Source organism: Ammospiza nelsoni, chromosome 11 (assembly GCF_027579445.1).
Source record: "Ammospiza nelsoni isolate bAmmNel1 chromosome 11, bAmmNel1.pri, whole genome shotgun sequence".
In the NCBI taxonomy this organism is placed as follows: domain Eukaryota; kingdom Metazoa; phylum Chordata; class Aves; order Passeriformes; family Passerellidae; genus Ammospiza; species Ammospiza nelsoni.
In genome coordinates, this window is record NC_080643.1 from 11,631,186 (window position 1) to 11,651,616 (window position 20,431).

Here is a 20,431-nt window from a genome sequence, read left to right on the forward strand (position 1 = left end):
TGTTTGTTTTTTTTTTACTTTTCTTTTTTTTGTTTTTTTTTTCTTCTTTTGTTCCCTATCCCAAAGTCCGCAATAGAAATCCAGCATGTCTGGCTTCCAGTGAGCCAGTTCCATCCTAGGAGGCTGCTTATATCTCTTTACAATATTCACAGTAATAACAAAGAGAGAAAGGAAAACCAGTTCCAAGCCTTCTCTTTCAGCTTCTGCCATCTTTTGCTTCCTGCTGGACCATTAGTATCGAACAGGTGAGTTCTTTTTTCTTATACCTGAGGGGGCAAAGTGCATTACAGGCACCACTACACACTTCTGCAGAAGACCCATCATTTGCAAGGTTTTAGTCCAGCATTAAAAGTTAACCACATGGGAGAGCAAAGGTCTCCTTTTGCCATCCCTACATTCTCCTCTTGGCAGAACATTGTCTTACTTGCTGTCATCTTAGGCAAAGTCCCATGTTCCTAATATCTGGATGGGTCTCTTGGTCATCAGGTTTTATCCCATGGCTGTAACCATGCTGGATGGGTGTGGGTGTCCAAATGAGATGCTGGAAGATGGGTGGATGGGGGTAGGTGTTGGTAGGATGTGTCCAGAGTGGCTGAAAGGGGGCAAATGCCCCATGGGCGCCATGTGACTGGCAAGGGCAGCAGCACTGAAGGGAGATGACTTCTCCTGCATGCACTTGGACAGTTCCTCAAAACACTCAGAGCCTTTCTTGCTTTTCTTTGATTTGTTGGACATTTTCCTATTCCTGGTCTGAATTCCTTCCTTTTTCATGGTCAGAGGCCTGTTCACCTGCAAGAAATGAGAAAATCAGGCTCATGCAGACAAAATGACTTTATTGTGCAAAAATGAAAATATTTGGACAGCCCCCATGTGTTTTTCCTGGATGGAGACCTTTTTCTGGCCAAAAAAAATGGTGTTTCTCTCTGCAGAATTTGTTTATATTGATTTGTTTAATAAAACCACACACACAAAAAACCCCTAGACATGAAAAACAAATTGAACTGAATTTGGCAGCTGATGAGTCTCTTTCCCGTAGGCTTACCCTCAGTCCTCATTAATTTCCTAATAGGAGATCAAACTAGGAGGCACATGCTGACCCAAACTCAGTCCTGAGACATGAGCAATCTTGTACCAGTAACCTCTGTTACCTACAGTGTAAATAATTCCAACGTATCAAATGTTCCCGCCCAGGATTAATTTCTTTTAAAAAAATTAAATAATACAACAAAGCCTTAGATACAATGATTTTTTTACAAGTCAAAATGAAGATGGCCCATCAGGATTAATTGTTGCACAGAGCCCCTTCCAAATGGCCTCCGTTTCTGGAGGGAAACTGCACACAAAACCCACTTAGTTAAAACCAAGTGTGGCAGCTCTGTTTAGCCTGGTTTGCCCAAGCCAGAAGCCAAGCTAATACATTGTAATGTCACTGAACTTAGCATCACTATGCTGACAAAGAACGGCTGTCACTTCCCAGGGGAACCTTAGAGACAGGCAAGGAATAAAACAACAACCAAGCCCCTGAAACCAATAAAAGCGCAGCGAACACCACGCAGTTAAGACATCAATCCACACTAGGCAAGCAGCGACACATGAGATGAGTAAATACTCACATTGTGCAATTTATAGTAGAGTCCACAGGCATTACAAACTGGGTCCCCGTTTGCATTACGTCGCCATAAGGTCGTGGTGGTTGTCTGACAGTTGGCACAACAAGTCCCTGCTCTCCTGGCCGCTGACTAACCAAAAGAAAAAGAAAATTAAAATGTATCGCCAGGTGGAGGGAGATCATGAGAAAGGTCAAATTGGACTCAATATTTAGTTTAGGGAAAACTTGTTACTAAGAATTTACAGAGTATCAGGGCTGGAGGAAAGGTGCTGTCGGTTTTAAGTTTTATGGATGTTATGTTTTTGTTTAAATTTAAATATTATCCTATACAAACTTTAAAGCCCCATGGCACTCTGTGTGCAACAGAAGTAAAGAGAGAAACAATGAATCCCTGATTCCACAAACAAAAAAAAATTTAGAGGGGTGAAAAAATAATCTTGAATTTTTCAAATTTTCCTTTTTCAGGATTCTAGAATGCCTCCGTCATGAAAATGCATTTGCCTTTTTCTTTTTCTTCAATTTTAGTCTTTGCCAATGTTGGGACTGGGTTTGAAACTAGGGAATCTTTAAGAATGTGATTTTTACCCCTACTCTGGCCCTTGAAAGATGGACACAAAAGAAAATGAACCACATTACTTAGCTGGGTGCAGTATTTATCAGAGCCATCACTGACAATTCAGTTTGCATTTACAAGTGAAAGGGAGAAAACAAAACCGGCTCCAACTTTCTTTAAATATTTAGCAAACCAAATTTCATGCCTTGCAGCAATGATTCCGCTGACCCCCTGTCTGCCGCCTCTGTCCCTACTTAGTTCCTTGGCTGACAAGCCCTCAAACAACTGTCTTAAAATTAAACAAAACCGCCAAAAAATCCACCACCCTGTCATAAAACTATTGTTCTGCTGAAACCCAGGTGAGGGGAAAGAGAAAAGCCCATTCACCCACCTCCCAAAACAAGAACAGGAAAAGTAGAACTGCAGGCGCCCGTGATTCCTGGACGGGCCCTTGTCTAGCAGACCTACAATAAAGCGTCCTTTGTGCATGGACACTGATGTAGAAAGTGTTATGGACAGACTAACTGCAACCCACATTTTGGGAAATTATTTTGTATTAGAAACCCTCTAGAAGTGGTCAAAACACCAAGTCCATTTTGTGCAGCTGAATTAATGCTGAGGACTCGTTATTTTCTTAAATTGGAGTTTACTTCCTAAAGCGTATCAATCGCTGTTGTTCCCTGGAGCCTTGCTCCCTGGATATTTCTGCAATTAGCCATGGAGAGCCATGGGGTGAAGCCCAGCAAAGCTCACAGGAATGCACGGGGCATCTCCATGAGCAGAGGCGGTCCCAGGGCAGTGAGATTTCCAGGGAACTCGATGCGCTGGAAGCACAGCTCGGCCCACTCACCCAAGAGGAGCACAGGGTTCTACTCTCACTTGCTCCTGATTTATGCCATGGCCCCCTGTAACTTTCCCAAAGCTGGTGGACAGTTCAGCAGCTTTAGGCAAGAATCAGACCCTCAGAGACTCGTATATTTTGGCGCCTTACTCGCCTGTGAGAACAGGCCAAAGGCAGAAAGAGGGGGTACCCCCTACTGCAAATGCACTCATGCAACCCAAACACAATTAATGCCAGACGTCCAAATGCTGACATTATTAATACGATCACTTTGCTATTGCAGGGCAGATGAACAAATTCCCAAAGATGGCCACCTCCTCTCACCCGCAAACAAGCGAACTACAGTGGAAAAAGGGGCAATAAACAAAGCTGTAAATCAATTAAAACTAAACATTTAAACAGCTAAACACTAAAATAAACCCTCTCTAGTGCCCCCCAAACCCTGCACAGTGAGCTAAGTATAACAGTCTCCCAACACACTGGAAGGTGGAGACCTATGTTTGCATATTTGAGATGGCTTACTGATACTCAACTATGCTGCTTAACTCTATGGCCTGTCCCATTCAGTCTGGAAAGCACTTGAGCTTGAGAGACGATAATGTTACACTGTTGTCTTAACATTTTTCTATATGTCAGTCACTTTAGAAGGCAAGTCATTAAGAAGCTTACATAGCTGAAATTCTGACTCAGGACAGAAATCTTCTATATCCCATCCCAGTGTTAGAACAGTAATGCCAATTTTCTGCTCTCTAAACCTCGTTGATATTTGCCCACGAATAGCTAGGAGATTTAGGCACCATAAATCACAAAGCTCCAAAAAATATATTTATTATTCTTAGCATTTTACACATTATTTGCGGAGTAGAGTGTATTAGAAATTTCAAAACAGCAAGCATGACTGGCAAGGCTTGCCTATAGAAACTCTCTAAAGCTTTTAGAGTCAGGAAACAGATACACAAAGTTTCATTATCTTTAACGTACAGATATCCGGATAGGAAACTACTACCAGGAGCTTAGAAAGGACTTTTTTTTTTTTTAATCAGCCAAATGAAAATACAAAGTATAGGTGACTCCATGGAAAAATAATAGGATTTTTTTTAACAGTAGGGGATTGTCTGGGGAGGGAACCAATATTAATATTGCCAGAGACTATAAGAGTGAAAATTACTTCATGGCTTTTATACAAATAATTTTTGAGTGGGGAGCCGTAGCTTTGACTCATCTGATTTGTTTTGCTTTTCTGGAGCTGGAACTTTTTTTTAGTCCATGGTGGAGGACATTCATGCTCATAACCCTTTCGCTCCCAGTGTGAGCCCAAACCGTCCCAAGAGGCCAAGTAAATGAGGAATTAAATTAAAAGCTGTCATCTGAGGACAAACGGGGCTCAGGACACACGATATCCCGCGTGCATTGTGAGCGGCAGGGAGGCTGGGACAGCGGCTGGGAGCTCCTGCCGGGATGGGATGGGATGGGATGGGATGGGATGGGATGGGATGGGATGGGATGGGATGGGGGCGGAGGGGGAGATGTGCCCCGAGGCACGGCAGTGACCCCGCCGTGACTGACCCGGTGCAGGGTACAGTACAGCTCGGCTCCACGCAGGGGCTCAGCACAGACGAGGCACGACCGACTCGTGCCTGTGGGTGGTCCCGCTGCCTTATTTATCCCCAAACCCAGGAGAAATAAAGACGCCTACCAGCCTTCGCTTGGGTTTAATGAGAGGTCGGTTTTGCCCGTTCATTTTGTGGTAGAGCCCGCAGGCGTTACACAGGTAATGCCCGGTGCCGTCTCTTCTCCAAAGAGGGGTGGCAGTGGCTCCACAGTTCACACACTCTCTGCCTTCTAAAAGGAAACATGAAGAAAACAGATTTCTTTCTTTAAAAACAAATTCACAAAATCTTTCTGCATTGTCCTTTAGGTATTTTTCAGAAGTTAAAACAGTGAGTTAATTCTGTTAATTAAGCACAACCAGGCAGCAGTGACATCTACAGTACAGGCAGCAAGGAGCTCAGTGTTTCAAGAACTCCCAGGCTCCAGTGAGTCTTTTAGGTCATGATCAGGAATAGGCAGCGCTCTCTGCAAAGTGAGAAAGAGTGACACTCGTATTGTGTCAGATGGAAGTTATCATTTCAGCAAGAACTCCCTGAGTTCTCACCGGGCACCGCTCCCCTCCCGGATCTATTGCACTGCAGCGGTGAAATCCCGGGTTCCCCTGCCACAGAAACACCCGTGCACATGCAAACACACACACCTGCAAACACACAGCACCTTAGGGACAGAGTCAGAGGAAGAGGTTTTCTAGAAATAAATCTAAGCAAAAAGACCTCTAATTCTGCACTTTCTTTTCTGTTGCAAATGCTATGGGATGAGAAAGTAGAGCAGAGCAGACTGGGAATGGATACAAAATACCAGAGTCTCATTTATGATTTTTGTTCTAAAGGCATAAAAATGCTGTTAATGCTGTTCTTTGAGAGAGTTCAGTTTCACTGGACATTACTGTAAAAATAGGCTTGAGTGCTTTTCTGTTTCTGTGATTTTTCAACAATCCAGTTTGGATTTGGTAGGGAGCAGTTTACCTTCATTATTAGTTTTAGTACTATGTGGTAAACATAGCACTGTAGAATGGCTGCATTAAATAAAACACAACATGTAACTCCAAGATATCTGTTTCTGCATCAGAGAGCTTCCTGCTAAAGTTCATTTGCCTTGGATGGTTTGAGGGCAGGTCTGCTTAATATAGAAATCTCTCTTAATACCGTTTATGCAAATCCTACAGTATTTAACTGGAAAGGAAATTCTTTTTGCTAATAACTGAAGCAGGCCATGTTGAGTTCAGCGGGGCTCGTGTCTGCCTTAATCTAGGGAGTGGGTAGCTTTTAAACAACACAATCTGGAGTGAGAAATGAGGGGAGCTCTGCGGCACTGCATTTGCAGCTCTTGTCCCTCCTAGGGCAGGAAGCTGCAGGAGTCGTCCTGTCGTGAGTCTTAGTTTTCCTACAAAAACACTGAGTGGTCACGAACTTTCCCCAGTTCCTTACACTGGGAGCTCCCTCACAGAGGGAAAAAAAAAAAAAAAAAAAAGAAGAAGAAACTCTGAAACAAAAGAAAAAAGGTCCTTGTTTCCTCCATGTAAAAATCAGCAGCAGCTATGGGACAAAAATTTTAAAAAAGCTACTCAGGATCCTTCTTGTCTTTAGAGACCTGGATCTTGAGTCAGATTCCAGACTCAGGAGATTTGGGCTACCCACTGCCTGTAGCTTCTCTTCCAGGCACTAAAAATGTATACATATAGAGCAACTGCCTGGAAATAACAGCAGAAGAAGAATGTATTTTTCCCTTCCCAGGAATCATTTGAAACAGTACTGATGAGCTTGTAAAATAGCTGGTATTTTTGTTGCAAAACTCATAAGAGATCACATTTCTAAATTATTGTCTACTTAAATAAAAACATGTAGTGTATTCATAAGCAAATATGTTCAATGGAATACATATGCAAATGCCTATAGGGCCATTTATTTTTAAAGGACTGTCTAAATTCAGCCCCAATATATTGCAATTAATTTCCTTCCATTGGTGAGAATACTAAACCAAGAAGATCAGTAGAATCACATAAATTGTCATAATATGTGTCTAGCTGTATAACTACTGAGATTTCAAAGTGGGGTCAAAACTTTGTTCATCGCCTAATTTACAGATTTAGGACCGCACTTTTAGAAGAAATGCAAGGAAGGGTGAGCATGGGAAAGGTCTGCAGGCAGTTGTTTGGAAGCAGAGATATGTCTGATTCAGGGTAAAAAAAAGGGGGGGGGGGAAGCATTTTCTAGTTAAAGTTAGGCTGGAGTAAGTTAGCAGTGACTGGACACCTTAGTCTTTTGCACTGGTATGTAAACTATATTTGAACTTTTGCTCTTGTAAAACGCGAAGGGAAAAAGGCCCTTTGCGATCTGAAGGGGACAGGCCAGGGAAGTTTCGCTTTCATCTTGCGCTGGAGCTTTGGGTGGTGTTAATGGAGAGACGTGGAAATTACGGAGGGACAAATACCTATGGCTGGAAAGTCCCCATGTGTCATCCATGGGGGCTTGCCTGCCTTGAGGGAGCAGGGTCGAGCCGGAGCCCCTCGGGAGCCTGAGGCCTGCTTTTCTCCGATGAAAAGGGTTCGGGTTTCTTTCTCCATATAAATCCCTCTTTGTACAGAGCGGGCTGCTGGCTCAGCCTGCCCCGGTGCCGCGTCCCGCGGCCCGTTCGAGCGCCCTGTGTGCATCGGCGCCCGCAGGAGCCCAGCCCAGGCTCCATCTCCTACTGTTAAAAACCCAGAAAAGCAGAACCGAGCAGTCACCTGTCCCCCTGTCCCGAAGCGGGCCAGCACAAGCACCCAGCCTCGCAGCAGCCCGTATCCTCGCCCCGAGAGCCCGCACGAAGCCCGGGAGCGCGGCCCTTCCAGGCGGGACACGGCTGCGACACTTACCCGAGCAGGAGCGGGCCTTGCTCCGCGGCTTGGGGGTGAAGCTGGACGCGGGGCCCCCCAGAAAGCTGCCCGGGTGGAAGAGGCTGCTGCTGTAGTCGTGGGCTGCCGGCACGTAGGAGGGGTAGGTGGGGATGGGGTGGTGGGTGGAGGGCTGGGCCCCCATGCTGGTGAGGCTGCTTCTGAGCGGGCTGGCGCTCTCCATCTTCATCCCCTCCGACAGCGACACTTGGTACTTGATGCTGTCTTTGTCCTCCTGCCGAGCCCCGGCGGAGGAAGAAGGGGAGGCGGCGCTGGTGGAGTTGGGGTCTGGGGACACTTCCTTGGGAGGGGTCGGGGGGAAGCCGAAGAGGTGGGAGCCGGAGTGCGAGGCCGGGGTGAGCGAAGACACGGAGGCGGTGCTGGAGGTGCTGCTGCCCGGGTACACCGAGATGGCCCCAGGCGCTCCGGCCGCCGAGGGGTGAAGGGGTGTCTTGGTGAAGGGGCTGACGGTCCAGGGGTTGTGGTGATGGGCAGACAGTGCCGCCTTGCTGCTGTCCAGCCAAGGGATCCCGGGGCTGTGGATAAGGTGAGGCCGGCACATTTGACTCCCGGTCAGGCGGGCTGTAGGAACACAAGAGCGATTGGGGTCAGCGTGGGGCGGCTCAGCCCGGAGCGGCCGGGGAAGACCCCAGCTCCCCGTGGTTGGGCAGCCGGAGGACAGGCGGCCACGGGAGACACTCCACAACCCAGGGAAGAGCAGCCAGGCTGGTGGAGCAGCCCCTTCCCCCTGTCCCATCTGAGGGACATACCAGACAGCCCGGCTAGAAGGAGCAAGGGGAGCAGGAGGGACACTCAGGCAATCCCTTTCCTCCCACCCCATTCCTAGGAAAATGCACTAAACCCCTTTTTACTCTATCTTTCTGAGCTGCCGTAATGCTCTCTCTTCGGCTCCTAAGAACACCCCCAAATAAAATCCATCGCCGGTTTGAATCGGTTTGTATTTTGCATCCGGGAAGTAGCCGTGTCTGAGAAGTTTTAGCCCGTGCGCACACTGTTTCCCCTTCCTCTCTCACCTCCCCCCTTTCTTTCCCTCCCCTCCGCTAGCCTTTGGTTATCCCTAGGGTTAAAATCCACCCGTGCCTGCCTGTCTATCCTGTTTTCGATCTCCTTTTCCCCGGCTCCGACACACCGGGGCGGCCCCGAGTGAAACTCCTCACCCCTCGCGGGACACCCGCGGCTCGCACGGCGGGGAAGGGGCCGCGGTGCTCATTTACCGTGTGCCTGGCTGTACGAGACCCTGGCCCGGGCATGGGCGGAATTGGCGTAGTAAGGGTTGCCCTGGGAGTCCAGGTGGTTGAAGAAGACGTCGACTTCATCCGGAGGTAGGAGCTGCGCCGGTTCCATGTAGTTGTGAGGCAGCCCGGGGTGGTGGCTGTCGGGGTGCTGCCCGTTGAGCACGGCGTGGTGGGCCATCCAGCGAGGCTGATCCGTGGCCACCTCCATGGCCTTGGGCCTCCCCTCGCACCCACCCCCAGGCCAGGAGCGAGCGGCGCTCGGTGGGGGCGGGCAGCGCTGCTCGGGGGGTCGCTTTGGACGCTGCCCGCTGGGTTTTAGGAGATTGGGGTGGCTTTTCTTCGAAAGAAAACCGCCGGGTGAGTGGAGCGCGCCCTCTGAGGAGTGGGAGAGGACCCCTGAAGTCAGCGTGTCCCTCCGTCAACAGGCGGGCAGCGGAGGCAGGTCCGGGGAAGCGCCAGGGCAGCACCTGTAGGGAGAGACAGGAGGGTTGAGGAGCTCGGCAGCCGTGGGTGCGCTGCTCGCCGGGCCGGCTCCCGGCCGGCTTCTTTTCCCAGAGGTACATGGAAGGGGAGGGGGAAGCAGAGCCCCTCCTCCCTGCCAAAAATATCCTGTCCCCAAAACTCCTTGCCTTGCTCTCTCCCTGCTCATTGCCCCGCAAAATAAACAGAGATCCATTTCAAACTCTTAACTAAAAAGAAAAAGGAAAAAAGAAAGGAAAGGAAGGGAAGGGAAAAAAAAAAAAAAAAGGAGAAAAGGAAATAGTTTCGTTCTCCCCCCCCCTCGCTAGAAACGTCAATAGGAGTTTTTCCAGCTGGCTTCAAAAGCGGGGTAAAAAAGAACGGCAGAACTAATACAGCGTAGTTCTAGCAAGAACTCCGACTGACACAAAAGGAAAAGGAGGGGGAGAAATAGGGAGGGAGTAAAGAAGAAGAGTGGAGAGAAGGGTGTTTAGAGAAAGCAGCGAGTGCGCGCTGGCAGTGGCGCGGCGACCCCCCCGCGCCCCACACTTACCCGGCGCGGGAGGCTGGGTGGCGATGAATGCCGGCGTGGACGATGCGAGTGCGGCAAAGAGGAGGAGAACGGAGGGGGAATTAAAAAAGCGAAGAGAGAGAGGAGGGGGCAAAGGCAGAGCGAGCGCGGGAAGAGCCGAGGAGGTTGGATGGAGAGTGTTACTCAGATGGCAAAGCCGCTGCTCTGGCCGACTCGGTCCCATCCCCGCGCATCCTATATGAGCGCTGGCGCCAGCTGGCCGCGGCGCCGCCGACGGGCCGGGGTGCGCAGGGCCGGCGGCCGGGCCAGCCAATCCCGCCGCCCCACACCGCCCCCAACCGCACCCCCGGCCCCAAACGGAGCCGGCCCGGGGGGGGAGCGCGGCAGACCCCCCTCCTCCGCCCCTCTGCCCCCGCTCGCAGCATCTCGCCCGGCAATGCCGTGGGGGCTTTCCCCGCCCGGGCGCTGCACGCCCCTGCGGGGCGGGGACGGCCGAACGGAGGGGGTCCCGCCGGGGAGTGCGGGATCCGGAGCGGGGACAGGGGGGCCGAGCGGAGATGGAGTGCGGGAAGGGCTCGGCCATGGGGCTGACTCCGCCGGGTGCTGCCCCGCCGCTGAGCCGCGACTTTCAGCGCCGCCGCCGGGATGCCCGCGGCTGGAAATCGGCACCGGGGAGATAAATGTGCTAAAATCCCTTAAATCAGGCACAGCGGCGCGCAGCCGGGAGCGGGACAAACCTCAGCCCGGTCACATTAGTTTGAAATAACTGTCTGGATCGGGAAAAAAATAATTAAAAACAAATATTTGCGAGGCTCCGCGCCGACCCCGGAGACCGACGGGACGAGCAGGGCCCGGGCAGCGGGGCCGCTCCGAGCCGGCTGCAGGGCAGGGACGGACCCGGCCCGTAGTGCTCGGGCCGGACTCGGGCTGGGGCTGGCTGGCAACCCTGGGCCGGGGAGCCGAGCCGGGCCGGGCACAAGGACACTGGGACGGAGTGCAGCCTTCCCAGTGGAGCTGCGACATCGCTAATGCTTTTTTATTATTTCCCCAACCTCACAAATTTTTCTTAAAATAATTAATAACAAAAACCAAACATTAGTTTTACTGATTGCAATTATTCGTGTGCTTGGGGCGGAGAGCGGAGGTGCATCCCGAATCAACAGGCGTTTTCTGCGGAGTTTGTGGTGCAGCTCAGCGGCAGCAGCCGGGGCGCCGGTCTGCCTTCGCCACCCGCGAAGGTGCGGATAAACCGGTCCGCCTTTGGGGCGGAAAATAATAATAATGGGAAAGGCACAAACAACTCCCCGGAGCGAGGCCGGGCGCTGCTGCGTGTCCCGTTTCCCAGGCGCTCCCGTCCCGTTCCTCAGCCGCTGCTTTCGGGGAAAAAGGGAAACGCTGATCGCAATCCTCCAGCCCTCCCGGCTGGGCGCGGGCGAGGACACCGTCCCTGCCCGGGGCTCTCGGGGCTGGCGGCTCCAGCCCGACGGCGCGGCCGGGGCAGGGGGCGCGGGGCACCGGGGCCGTGCTGTTTGCGCCGGGGGCTGCGGGCGGGGGCAGCCCCGAGGATGCTGCTCCTGCTCCTGCTGCCGCTGCTGCCCCCGGGCCGCCCCCGCGGCGGGCAGCGCTGGGGGCTGGGAGCTGGAGCCGGCCTCCCCCGGCCCGACCGCCCCAGTCACTACGACGCCGGGGCTCTGACGTCACCCGTCACTGCCAAATTCGCCAGGAAATGAACTTTTTAAAAAATAATAACAATAATAATAATAATGGCAATAAAAAATAATAATAAAGCTCCTTTTCCTCGCTGCGGAGCACGTCTGGTCGGAGCGACGTGGAGCTCCCTCTCTTGTAATTCCCCCCGCCACTACGCGTTGTCCCCCTGTAACCTTCCCCCAAGGGATCCTCAAGGCAGCCCCCCGGGGGGAACGCACAACGCAGCCCGCGGGAGCCGGGGCCATACTGGGGGACCTGAAGGTTGGGACAGGGGGAGGCGATTACGCTTCCCCCCCTCCCCCTTCTCATGCTCTCCTGTGACGCCTCCTCCGCCCCAAGCCCGGGTGTCCCGCTCCTCCCGGCCCCCTGACCTCGGGGCTGTGCGGTGGCGCCGGGACCGCGGCGCCCCTCGCCCCCTCCTGCCGCTGCGGGGGGGTCGCAAGCGGCGGGGCCGGGCAGCTCCTCCGGCGGCTGCCGGGCGCGGAAGGGGCGGTGGATGGAGCCGGGCTGCTCCCGAGACCGGCTGGTTGGCCCGGGCAGGCCGGGGACAGGCGCTGGGCCGGGCTTGGTGGGAGACGGGCCGCGGTTCGGGAGGGCAAATGCGGAGAGTGCCCGGGAGCCTCAGTCCCGTGGTGACCGGGAGGAAAGGGAAACAAAGCAAAAATTAAAAAAAAAAAAAAATTAAAAAGGGAAAGTTAAAAGGCAGAGAGAAAACCAAGCGAGCTTTCCAAGAATCCAGCTTCTCCCTCCGAAGCATTCTCTTTCTAAATGCACCAAAATCACCCAAGTATCACCCGAAAATGGATTTTTAAATGTTTTGAAAGATTGATAACTATAAAACAAACGCGGGCCTTTGCAGGTAGATCCCCCCGGCGCCTCGTTGTACCCAGGCGGAGGCGGCCGGGCCGGTGAGCCCCGGCCGGCGGAGCAGGGCTGTGGTCAGCCGGGATCACCCGGGCCTCGCCGGCTCCCGCCGCCAGCCAAATCCAGCTCCTCGCTACATGCTTATTAATTAATTTGGATGTTTTAATTACTGTCCTCCTGCCGTCAGCACGGGGACGCGATTTTGGGTTTTTTTTTTTTTTGGGGGGGGGGGAATGGGGTGGGCTGTTTGTTTTAGGCAGGTGATAAAATCGCAGTTAACGAGCTGATAATTCGTTCGTGTTTGTTTTAAAAGACAAATTGTAAAGATTAATCAGGCGGCTTGATTTATGGCGAGGCAGACCCCGGCGCTGCCCGGCCAGGGCTCCCTGAAGCCCCCGTCTCGGGTTACCCGAGGCCCGGCAGGCGAAGGAAAACAAAAGGGGCGAGCGGGCGGCGGCGGCGGCTCCGGACCGGCTTCCCCGGCGCCCGCCCCACCTCCGGCCCGGGGGTCCGGCTGCCAACTCCCGCCGCCCGGTGCTCTCCTCCGGCGGCCGGCGCCTCTCCTCGCACCCACCTCTCGCCTTCTGCAACCCCTCCCATTCAAGCCTTTTGTAAAATAAATGACCCCTCCGGCAGGGATGAAAGATTTCTGCTGAGAGCCCGCCTGAGCTGGGAGACTTCCTAAGCGGCCGGCTCGCAGTATGTTGGTTTATTTTGTTCTATTTTATAATTTTATCCAATTTTGTTATTTTTTAAATTCCTGACGTGTCCCGTCCCCGCTGCCTGGTTCTGGCGAACCGGGTGCCGGTTCTGGGCTCGGCCGCTCACCGCCCCGGCGGCACGGCTGAGGGTTTTAATTGAATTAATGCACCCGCCGGGAGCAGCAGCGAGCTGCGCTGGCTGCTGGAGGCGAGCGGCTTAGCTCCGCTCCGCAGCCCGCCGCTCACACGGCTGGTTAAGCAGCTCTTCCCTCAATTTTCTGCCAAAGCTTCCCCGGAGAGGGTCCGGCCGGGCCCCCTCCTTCACCCCGCGCCTGCCAACCCCCTTTTACCTTCTTTCCCCCTTTCTTCCCCCGGGCACTACGGGCTTCGTTTTATTACCTTTATTTTTATTATTATTATTACTGTTGCAATGTATTTTTCTCTTTTAATAAGGGAGCTTTCCCAGATCTGGAAGCACAACTGGTTATTTTGATTTGATTGACAAGTGATGTCATATCATTAAGGGAGGGGGGAGACGACAACGTGTTTTAGCAACAGTTAGTGGTGCCATGTGATAGAGTTGACACCTATTCCTGGGCAGAGGAGAAGGCAGAAAACAAATAAGCCGGCGCCGCACACGGACCATTTATTTACATGTCCGGAGAGGGGATTCTTCCTCTTTTTTTTTTTTTTTTCCCTTCATTCTGGGTATTTCGATCTGGGAAAAATTGTAGCTGAGGAGACCCCGCAGACCCCAGGGGAGACCCCTCGTTCCTGGGGTGCCCCCAGGGCCACCCTGTCCCGGTGAACGGAGACCGGGGACCGAGACCTCCCGTGCAGCATCGCCCGCTGCCTCCCCGGGGTGCAGCCCGCACACGCCAGCAGGGAGGGCAGGAAAACTCCGTGAAAGGAAAGGAGATAGAGGGCGAGAGGGAAGCGCTCGGTGCTCAGCCGCGCACGGGCGCTGCCGGTGCCGGCGGGCGGTGTGCGAGCCCCGGGCGGGCTGGGGAAGGGGCTGGGAGGGTTTGCCGTGGGTGTCCCGTCCCTGCTCCCCTCCTGCAGGATGGGGAGAGCCGGCTCTGCCCCCGCCCGCAGGTAGGAGCCCCGGGCAGCGATCCCTGCGAGCAGCCCCCACACCCGCACAGGGTGTATCTCCTTGGATTTTGGGGGGAGAGAAAGTTCTTGCTGTCTGCCTTAAAAAAAAAATAAATTCTCGGTGTTTTAGGCCCTCTGGTCTTGTCTCCGCTTTGCTTTCTGTGTCCCCCGGCTCCCCCGTCCTGCGTTACTAAATCGTATTAATGGCTCCTGATAGGGTTATAAAGTGACACAGTTACCTCGTAACCACAAGACCCTGACTTAAACTGCATTAAGGAAAAACAAAAAGAAAAACAAAAAAGGGGGGGGGGGAAGCGCTAGAGATACGTCTAGGGGAATAAATCACGGAAAAATTTTTTTTTTGCTTGTTTTTGTAAATAATCTATCCCCATCCCGCAGAGGATTTCTGCGGGGTTTGTAGCCCACAGTGGGAGACCTCGGTCCCGCTCCCGCACACGCCTTCACCTGCGCTTTGTCCGCAATTTGCCTGGTGCCCGCAGCCCCCCGGCTGGCTAGGCTGCAAATTTAAAGGGGAGGAAAAGCCTCAAGCAGACCCCAGCCTGGCCACAAAACCGCCTTTTGTGTAAGTTCCCGAAGAGAAATGCGTGCGTGGGGAAGGGGGAGGTTGGACACGCGCAGCTTTGTCCAGAAAAAGGTATAATTTTCCTTTTCAGGAGCTGCCAGGAAAGATTTCGTTTGCAGGATCTCGTTAATTTTATGTATATATATTTTTTGGGTTTTTTTTTTTTTTTTCTTTCAAGGTTATTTCGGAAGAAGCTGTTGTAGGAGGGAGGAACGAGGCTGACCCCGCAGGTTTGATTTTTTTCTCCTCAGGCAAAACTTTGGTGGGGAGAGACGGACCCGGCACGGTGAACGGGACTCGACTCACGCCTTCCCCGAGCCGCGGGGCTGAGCCAGGGCCCGAGCTTAGACTTCCGAGGAAAAAATATTTGCGTTTAATAAAGATGCTCCGTGCGCCGGGGAAGAACAATCCCCGCCACCGAAACTCGCACTCCCTCAGTGAAATCGCTTTTCTTATTGAAATCGCATCAAAACCGGACAGGCTTCGCTCCTGGACGCTTCTCTTTTTTTATATTTTTTTTTCTTGCCTTCCAGCCTGAGCACCCCAAAGCAAAAGGAGGATAAAGAGGGGAACTTTGCACATACAAAAACAGAAGAAAAAAAAAAAAAAGGCGAAGGGGTGAAAGAGTCGGCGGAGAGGAGCGGCCGTGCCCCGACGTGCCTGGGTAATTTTAAATCATGCAAAGCCCCGTAAAGCTGCCGCACGGGACTGGGACGGGAGGACTCCCCGGCAGGCAGGTGCAGAGAGAGCGGGGCCGGGCCCTGCCGCCTTTCGGGGCAGAACAAACACTCGCATCTCTTTTTTTTTTTTTTTTTTTTCTTTTTTCTTTTTTTTTTTTTTTTTTAATGCCCAAATCTGCCAACAAAGGGAGAGAGGAGATAGGATGTAGCTGCGGGGAGGGGACGCAGGGCTCTCTGCACACCCTGTCTCCGGGAAATCTCTGCCTGGCCGCCCTGGGTGAAATGCAACTTTCCAAGATGGAGATTTAAATAATCACCCCAGTGACAATGGGAAAGGAAAAAAAAAAATCAGAACAGCCAACCAGGGCCCGGCGGCCGCGCTGCCGCGGGCGCGGTGCGGGGAGAGCCCCGCCGCGGGCAGAGCCGGGGAGCCCCCGGTGCCCCCGGGCAGGCGGCGCTGCACCGGCTCCGCCCGGCCGGCTGCGAGGCGGCGGCCCGGGAGCTCCGGCCGCTCCGGGGACGTTTTTTCGTTCTTTACAAACCCTGCCAGATCTGTCCCTGGGGAAAACTGCCCCGAGAGAAGCGCTCCCGCAACGGGACCCGCGCCTCGGCGCCGGCAGGGCCGCGCAAAGCCGCGCAAAGCCGCGGCCCCTTACCTTGCCTCTCGCCGCTCCTCGGTTTTCTTTCAGTTCTCCGCACGGTGCACGGGAAGCGGCAGTTGTGCTGCTGGCGGGGCCGCTCGGCGGGCTGGGGAGGGGTTCGGCCGCCGGAGCCTCCCCGGTGCCCGCGGCCGGAGCGCGGCTGTGCGGAGGGGCTGCGGCCGAGCGCGCCGCTGGAAACTGGCAGCAGCTCCGAGCTGAGCCCTTTTTTTTTTTCCTCCGTTCCCTCCTTCCCCCCTTCCCTTCCTCCCTCCTCCCTCCCTCTCCTTTCCTCTCTCCCTTCTTTCCCTCCCCTTCTCTCTCTCACTCTCCTGCATTCACGGATGGCACGGCGAGCCGCTGTGTATTTATGTACATAATACGGCAGCTCGTCCCCTCCACTTCATTTGCATCATTACAATATCTGTACAAGCACATCACATTGTCTGTTGCTTGCACCTTTTGTTACGGTTGCTGTCACAGTCTACGCGACTTGACTTTCATATTTTAAATGAATTGATATTATACCAACAACACGCACTCACATCCCCGACGCGGGGAAAGCGGGCTCCGGCACGGCGGGCGCCGCAGCCCCAGCCTCTCCCGAGCCTCTCGTTTCTTCCTCTGGTCCCAGGGAAGGTGGGCTGGGGAGGAGACCCTTCGTAGGATCAATTATTCCTATAAATTACTCCTAGTCGTATTAATTTTCTTTCCCTCTCTAGCGAAGGAAATGCTTTGGGAGTCTTGGATTTTTTTTCCCATTGACAGCCTGGTTTTTGCATAACCTCATGTTTCTTCTCACACCTTTCCCTTCCAAATTCAGCCTTTCAGGCTGTGCACCTGCACCTAAGTGAGGAAGCAGAGAAGCTGGAAGAGGCACTAGCAGATATTACGCGACGAGTCGTTGTTATAGCTAGGAAAGAGACGGTAAAATACACATTTCGTAGATCGCTAAGAAATGCAGAACGAATGTTTTGGGAAATGTTTGCTCGCCCCAGCCCTGGCTTGGCAGCCCTCACCTGCCGGGTGTTTCCCTGCCCGGTGCGAGTGTGTGCGGGGCTGGGGGCTTCCCTCGGGCTGCCGGGGGCGCGATTCTCCAGAGGGGGGGACAGGCGGGACCCCCGCCCGAGGCTGCGGGAAAACCACATTAATACAGAAACAAAGGCCGGACCGTCCGGCGGGGGCCCTGCGGGCAGTGGGGTAACGAAATATGGTTCGGGAAAGGATGGAGAAAAGTTTCGCGGGAGAGGAATTATCATCATAATGGAGGTAAAAATGTGAGCAGGGAAAAGAGGGGGGGGGATCCTATTCTGCTGGCATTTTCTGTCTGTCTTTGTGATATGGTTCGGGGGAAAAAGGGTCCTTGATATGCGGCAGATAATTCTTATCAGCCCCACGCAGCCCATTTCCAAAGTAAGTGTTTTAATTACTCCTCCTGTATTACCCTTCATCCTCTGAGAGAAGATACATCGCCAGATTTATGCAGGGGAAAAATACAAAAGAATGTGGTATTAAAACACATCCATACATCTTTCCCCTCTTTTTTCCCTTGTGCCCAGGCTGAGGGAGACGCCGTCGGCAGCCGCGTCCTGGGATCGCCCGGCACCGAACGACTCCCAAACGAGGAACTGTCTCTCAGGCGGAAAAACTACGGGACAAGTGGGGTTTGAAGGCTGCGGATTTTTCCCCAAGCGGGGTCAAACGGGGGTGTGCGAGCCGGGGGCTCCGGGGGCTGAGACCGGAGCGATGCCCAGCCGAGCTGACCGCGCTGTCCCGGGACAGCCCGGGTCACCCCTCCACGTGCCACCAGGGACATCGGGGGTCGCACGGGCAGGGAGTCAGGATTTTCCCCTCATGCCCGCTGGAAAATAAGGATGTTTTTCTTTCCTGTTAAGCTTTCATACTAAAGATGTCATCTGAAAGTCTGGGAAGAAGGGGGACCGTGCTCTGCTCTCTTTCACGGTAACAACCATATCATATTGAAAAATATGATGGACAGTGGGGGAAGATTTCCTCCCCCATTAAAAAAAAAAAAAAAAAAAAAAAAAAGAAAAGAAAAAAAGAAAATAAAAAAACCCCAACCTTTTCAATATTGATTCAAAAAAAAAAAAAAAAAAAAGGGAGAGAATTTTAAAAGAGAAGAAGCAGCACCAGCAGCAAGGAGAATATAGGCTCAGCAGCTCTCCAGGTTAGCTTCCTTATTATTACTATCCAGGGGTAATTTTTCATCTCTGCTAGCTAATCTTTGTTCCTTGTGAAGATAATGAATAGCCCAATCCTTATCTCCTGGGCTCCTGGAGGCTGCTGGAGAATGGGGTTGAACAGGGTTGAAAATTGGTTCCAAAGTGCTGCTGAATAAATGGTGTTCCTTATCTCTCGCTTCCAGATTATCGGAACCCTTTCAAAACTCACACAACAAATACAGCCACCGCATCTAATGCATCATTTACCAGAGCAGATCTCCGCGTTTGATCGGCTGATAGGCAAAATCTATGTATTCCTTGCTTTACTTAGTATGCATGGATGCGGGGCTGCTGAGCACGGGGCTGCCCCCGGCCGGGCCCGGGACACCCCCGAGGCTCTTGGCACACGCCAAGGGTTTTGCTGTGGATTCTGTGGATGACAGGAGTGTCCCCTGCCCGTCCCCGATCGGGGCAGCCGGGTGGGACAGCAGCTCAGCGTGCAGGGCGCTGCCACACAGCACGCTTGGAAATTTGGGTTGCTCTGCTGAGGCACTGGTGGATTTGCAGGGAAGGGAGAAGAGTTGAGAACATCATCCTGGGCACCTGCTGGTACTCACACTCACTCCTGCACCCACAGCCTCCTTCACCTGCATCCCTGGGCAGTCCGTGCTTCGGGAGTGATGAAGTTGTGGCAGCACCTCTGTCCCCACGCGGAGAGCCACGGCCAGGCTCAGCTGTGCCCCAGTCCTGCCCTGCCTCGGCAGCCTCAGGGTCAGCTGGGTCAGTCTAGGGAAAACTCCCAGGGCTCCCCCGGCTTGTTCCCCCCAAACCCTGGCCGGTCCTCCACAGGCTGGGCTGGGTGATCCCTTCCAGCCACAGGCACAACAGGGCACGTGAGACAGCCCAAATTCGGGAAGAAATTGGTGATTCTGTGGGACAGAAATAAACCTTACAGAAAGGGAGTTATTTTCTCCTAGAGTTAGTATGAAGTCTGTCCCTTCCAGCTCAGGACAGTATCAGATTTTTCTTCCTTTCTTTCTCTCTTCCTCTCTTTCTTTAGTTCTCTCCTTATTTCTTCTTTCCTTTTCTTTTTCTTTTCTTTTCTTTTTTTTTTTTTTTCTTTTTCTTTTTTCTTTTCTTTTCTTTTTCTTTTCCTTTCCTTTTCTTTTTCTTTTCCTTTCCTTTCCCCTTTCCTTTCCTTTCCTTTCCTTTCCTTTCCTTTCCTTTCCTTTCCTTTCCTTTCCTTTCCTTTCCTTTCCTTTCCTTTCCTTTCCTTTCCTTTCCTTTCCTTTCCTTTCCTTTCCTTTCCTTTCCTTTCCTTTCCTTTCCTTTCCTCTTTCCTTTCCTTTCCTTTCCTTTCTTTTCTTTTCTTTTCCCTCCCAAAACCCATCTATATAACAGTAAACACCTCCCAGTCTGGGTGTGCAGCCCCCAGCTCCAGAACAGGAGATCCCCCAACCCAGAGGCAGGGACAGAAATCCCTTTGGCTCACCCAATCTTCTTTCCTCTGGCACTACCTGAGCTTGTGCCAGCAACCAGACAAGGAAACATTTTATTTTGCAGCACATGACACATTGCCAGCACTGCCCTGGACCCCCAGGCCAGGGGGACAGCAAGATTCTGGCTTGGGGACAGGACACCCACAATCTCCTCTGCCTGTCCAGCACAGCTCATCTCATCCCTGCCTGCAAAGAGAGAGAAACTTTGATGGGATGTTGCAGGCAAGCAGCAGCCCCTGCCCGCGCTTCAAAGTTTTGCAAATGTTCAACTTGTACTAATTTTGTATGGCTGTATTCACAGTTGTTCTCTGTAAAAAATGGACCTGTGTTAGTTTATTAATAACCTAAACATTACGCATTAAAGACCTATGAGTGACACAAGATGACAAAAAGCTGTATTTTTCCAATATACACAAGCACACATTTAATAACCTTCTATTGCATCTCAGCTAGGCCTTCTCTCTGATGGTTCCCATGGCAACTGAGATAAAAAAGCAGCCATTTTCCATATCTCTATGAAAGTCTATTATATTGCAGGATTAGTTCATCTTCTGCTAAGGTCAAACACAAAGTCATACAACCTGAAATATTTAGAATCCATGTACATTCATTTTTTTATATGCCCTTTCATTTTCCACAAAAGACTGGGCTCCTCTGAGGTTTTATTCCCCAGAAAATGCTAAGCAAAGCAATAAAAAAATCATGATTAGCAGCTGATGAAAAGTTCAATTGTTTTTTTCTTTTT

At 52.2% G+C, this 20,431-nt stretch overlaps 1 protein-coding gene across 1 annotated transcript; it reads right to left on the reverse strand.

The window, feature by feature from the left end:
- Window positions 1-2: 2 nt before the first annotated feature.
- GATA2 (GATA binding protein 2) lies at window positions 3-9,946 on the reverse strand. Its single transcript, XM_059480007.1, has 6 exons — window positions 9,755-9,946; window positions 8,722-9,209; window positions 7,469-8,068; window positions 4,700-4,845; window positions 1,614-1,739; window positions 3-789 (listed from the first exon to the last, which is right to left on the reverse strand). Exons 2-6 carry the CDS (start codon window positions 8,948-8,950, stop codon window positions 490-492), a joined length of 1,401 nt encoding a protein of 466 aa, XP_059335990.1. The 5' UTR covers window positions 8,951-9,209; window positions 9,755-9,946; the 3' UTR covers window positions 3-489.
- Between the last annotated feature and the right edge of the window lie 10,485 nt (window positions 9,947-20,431).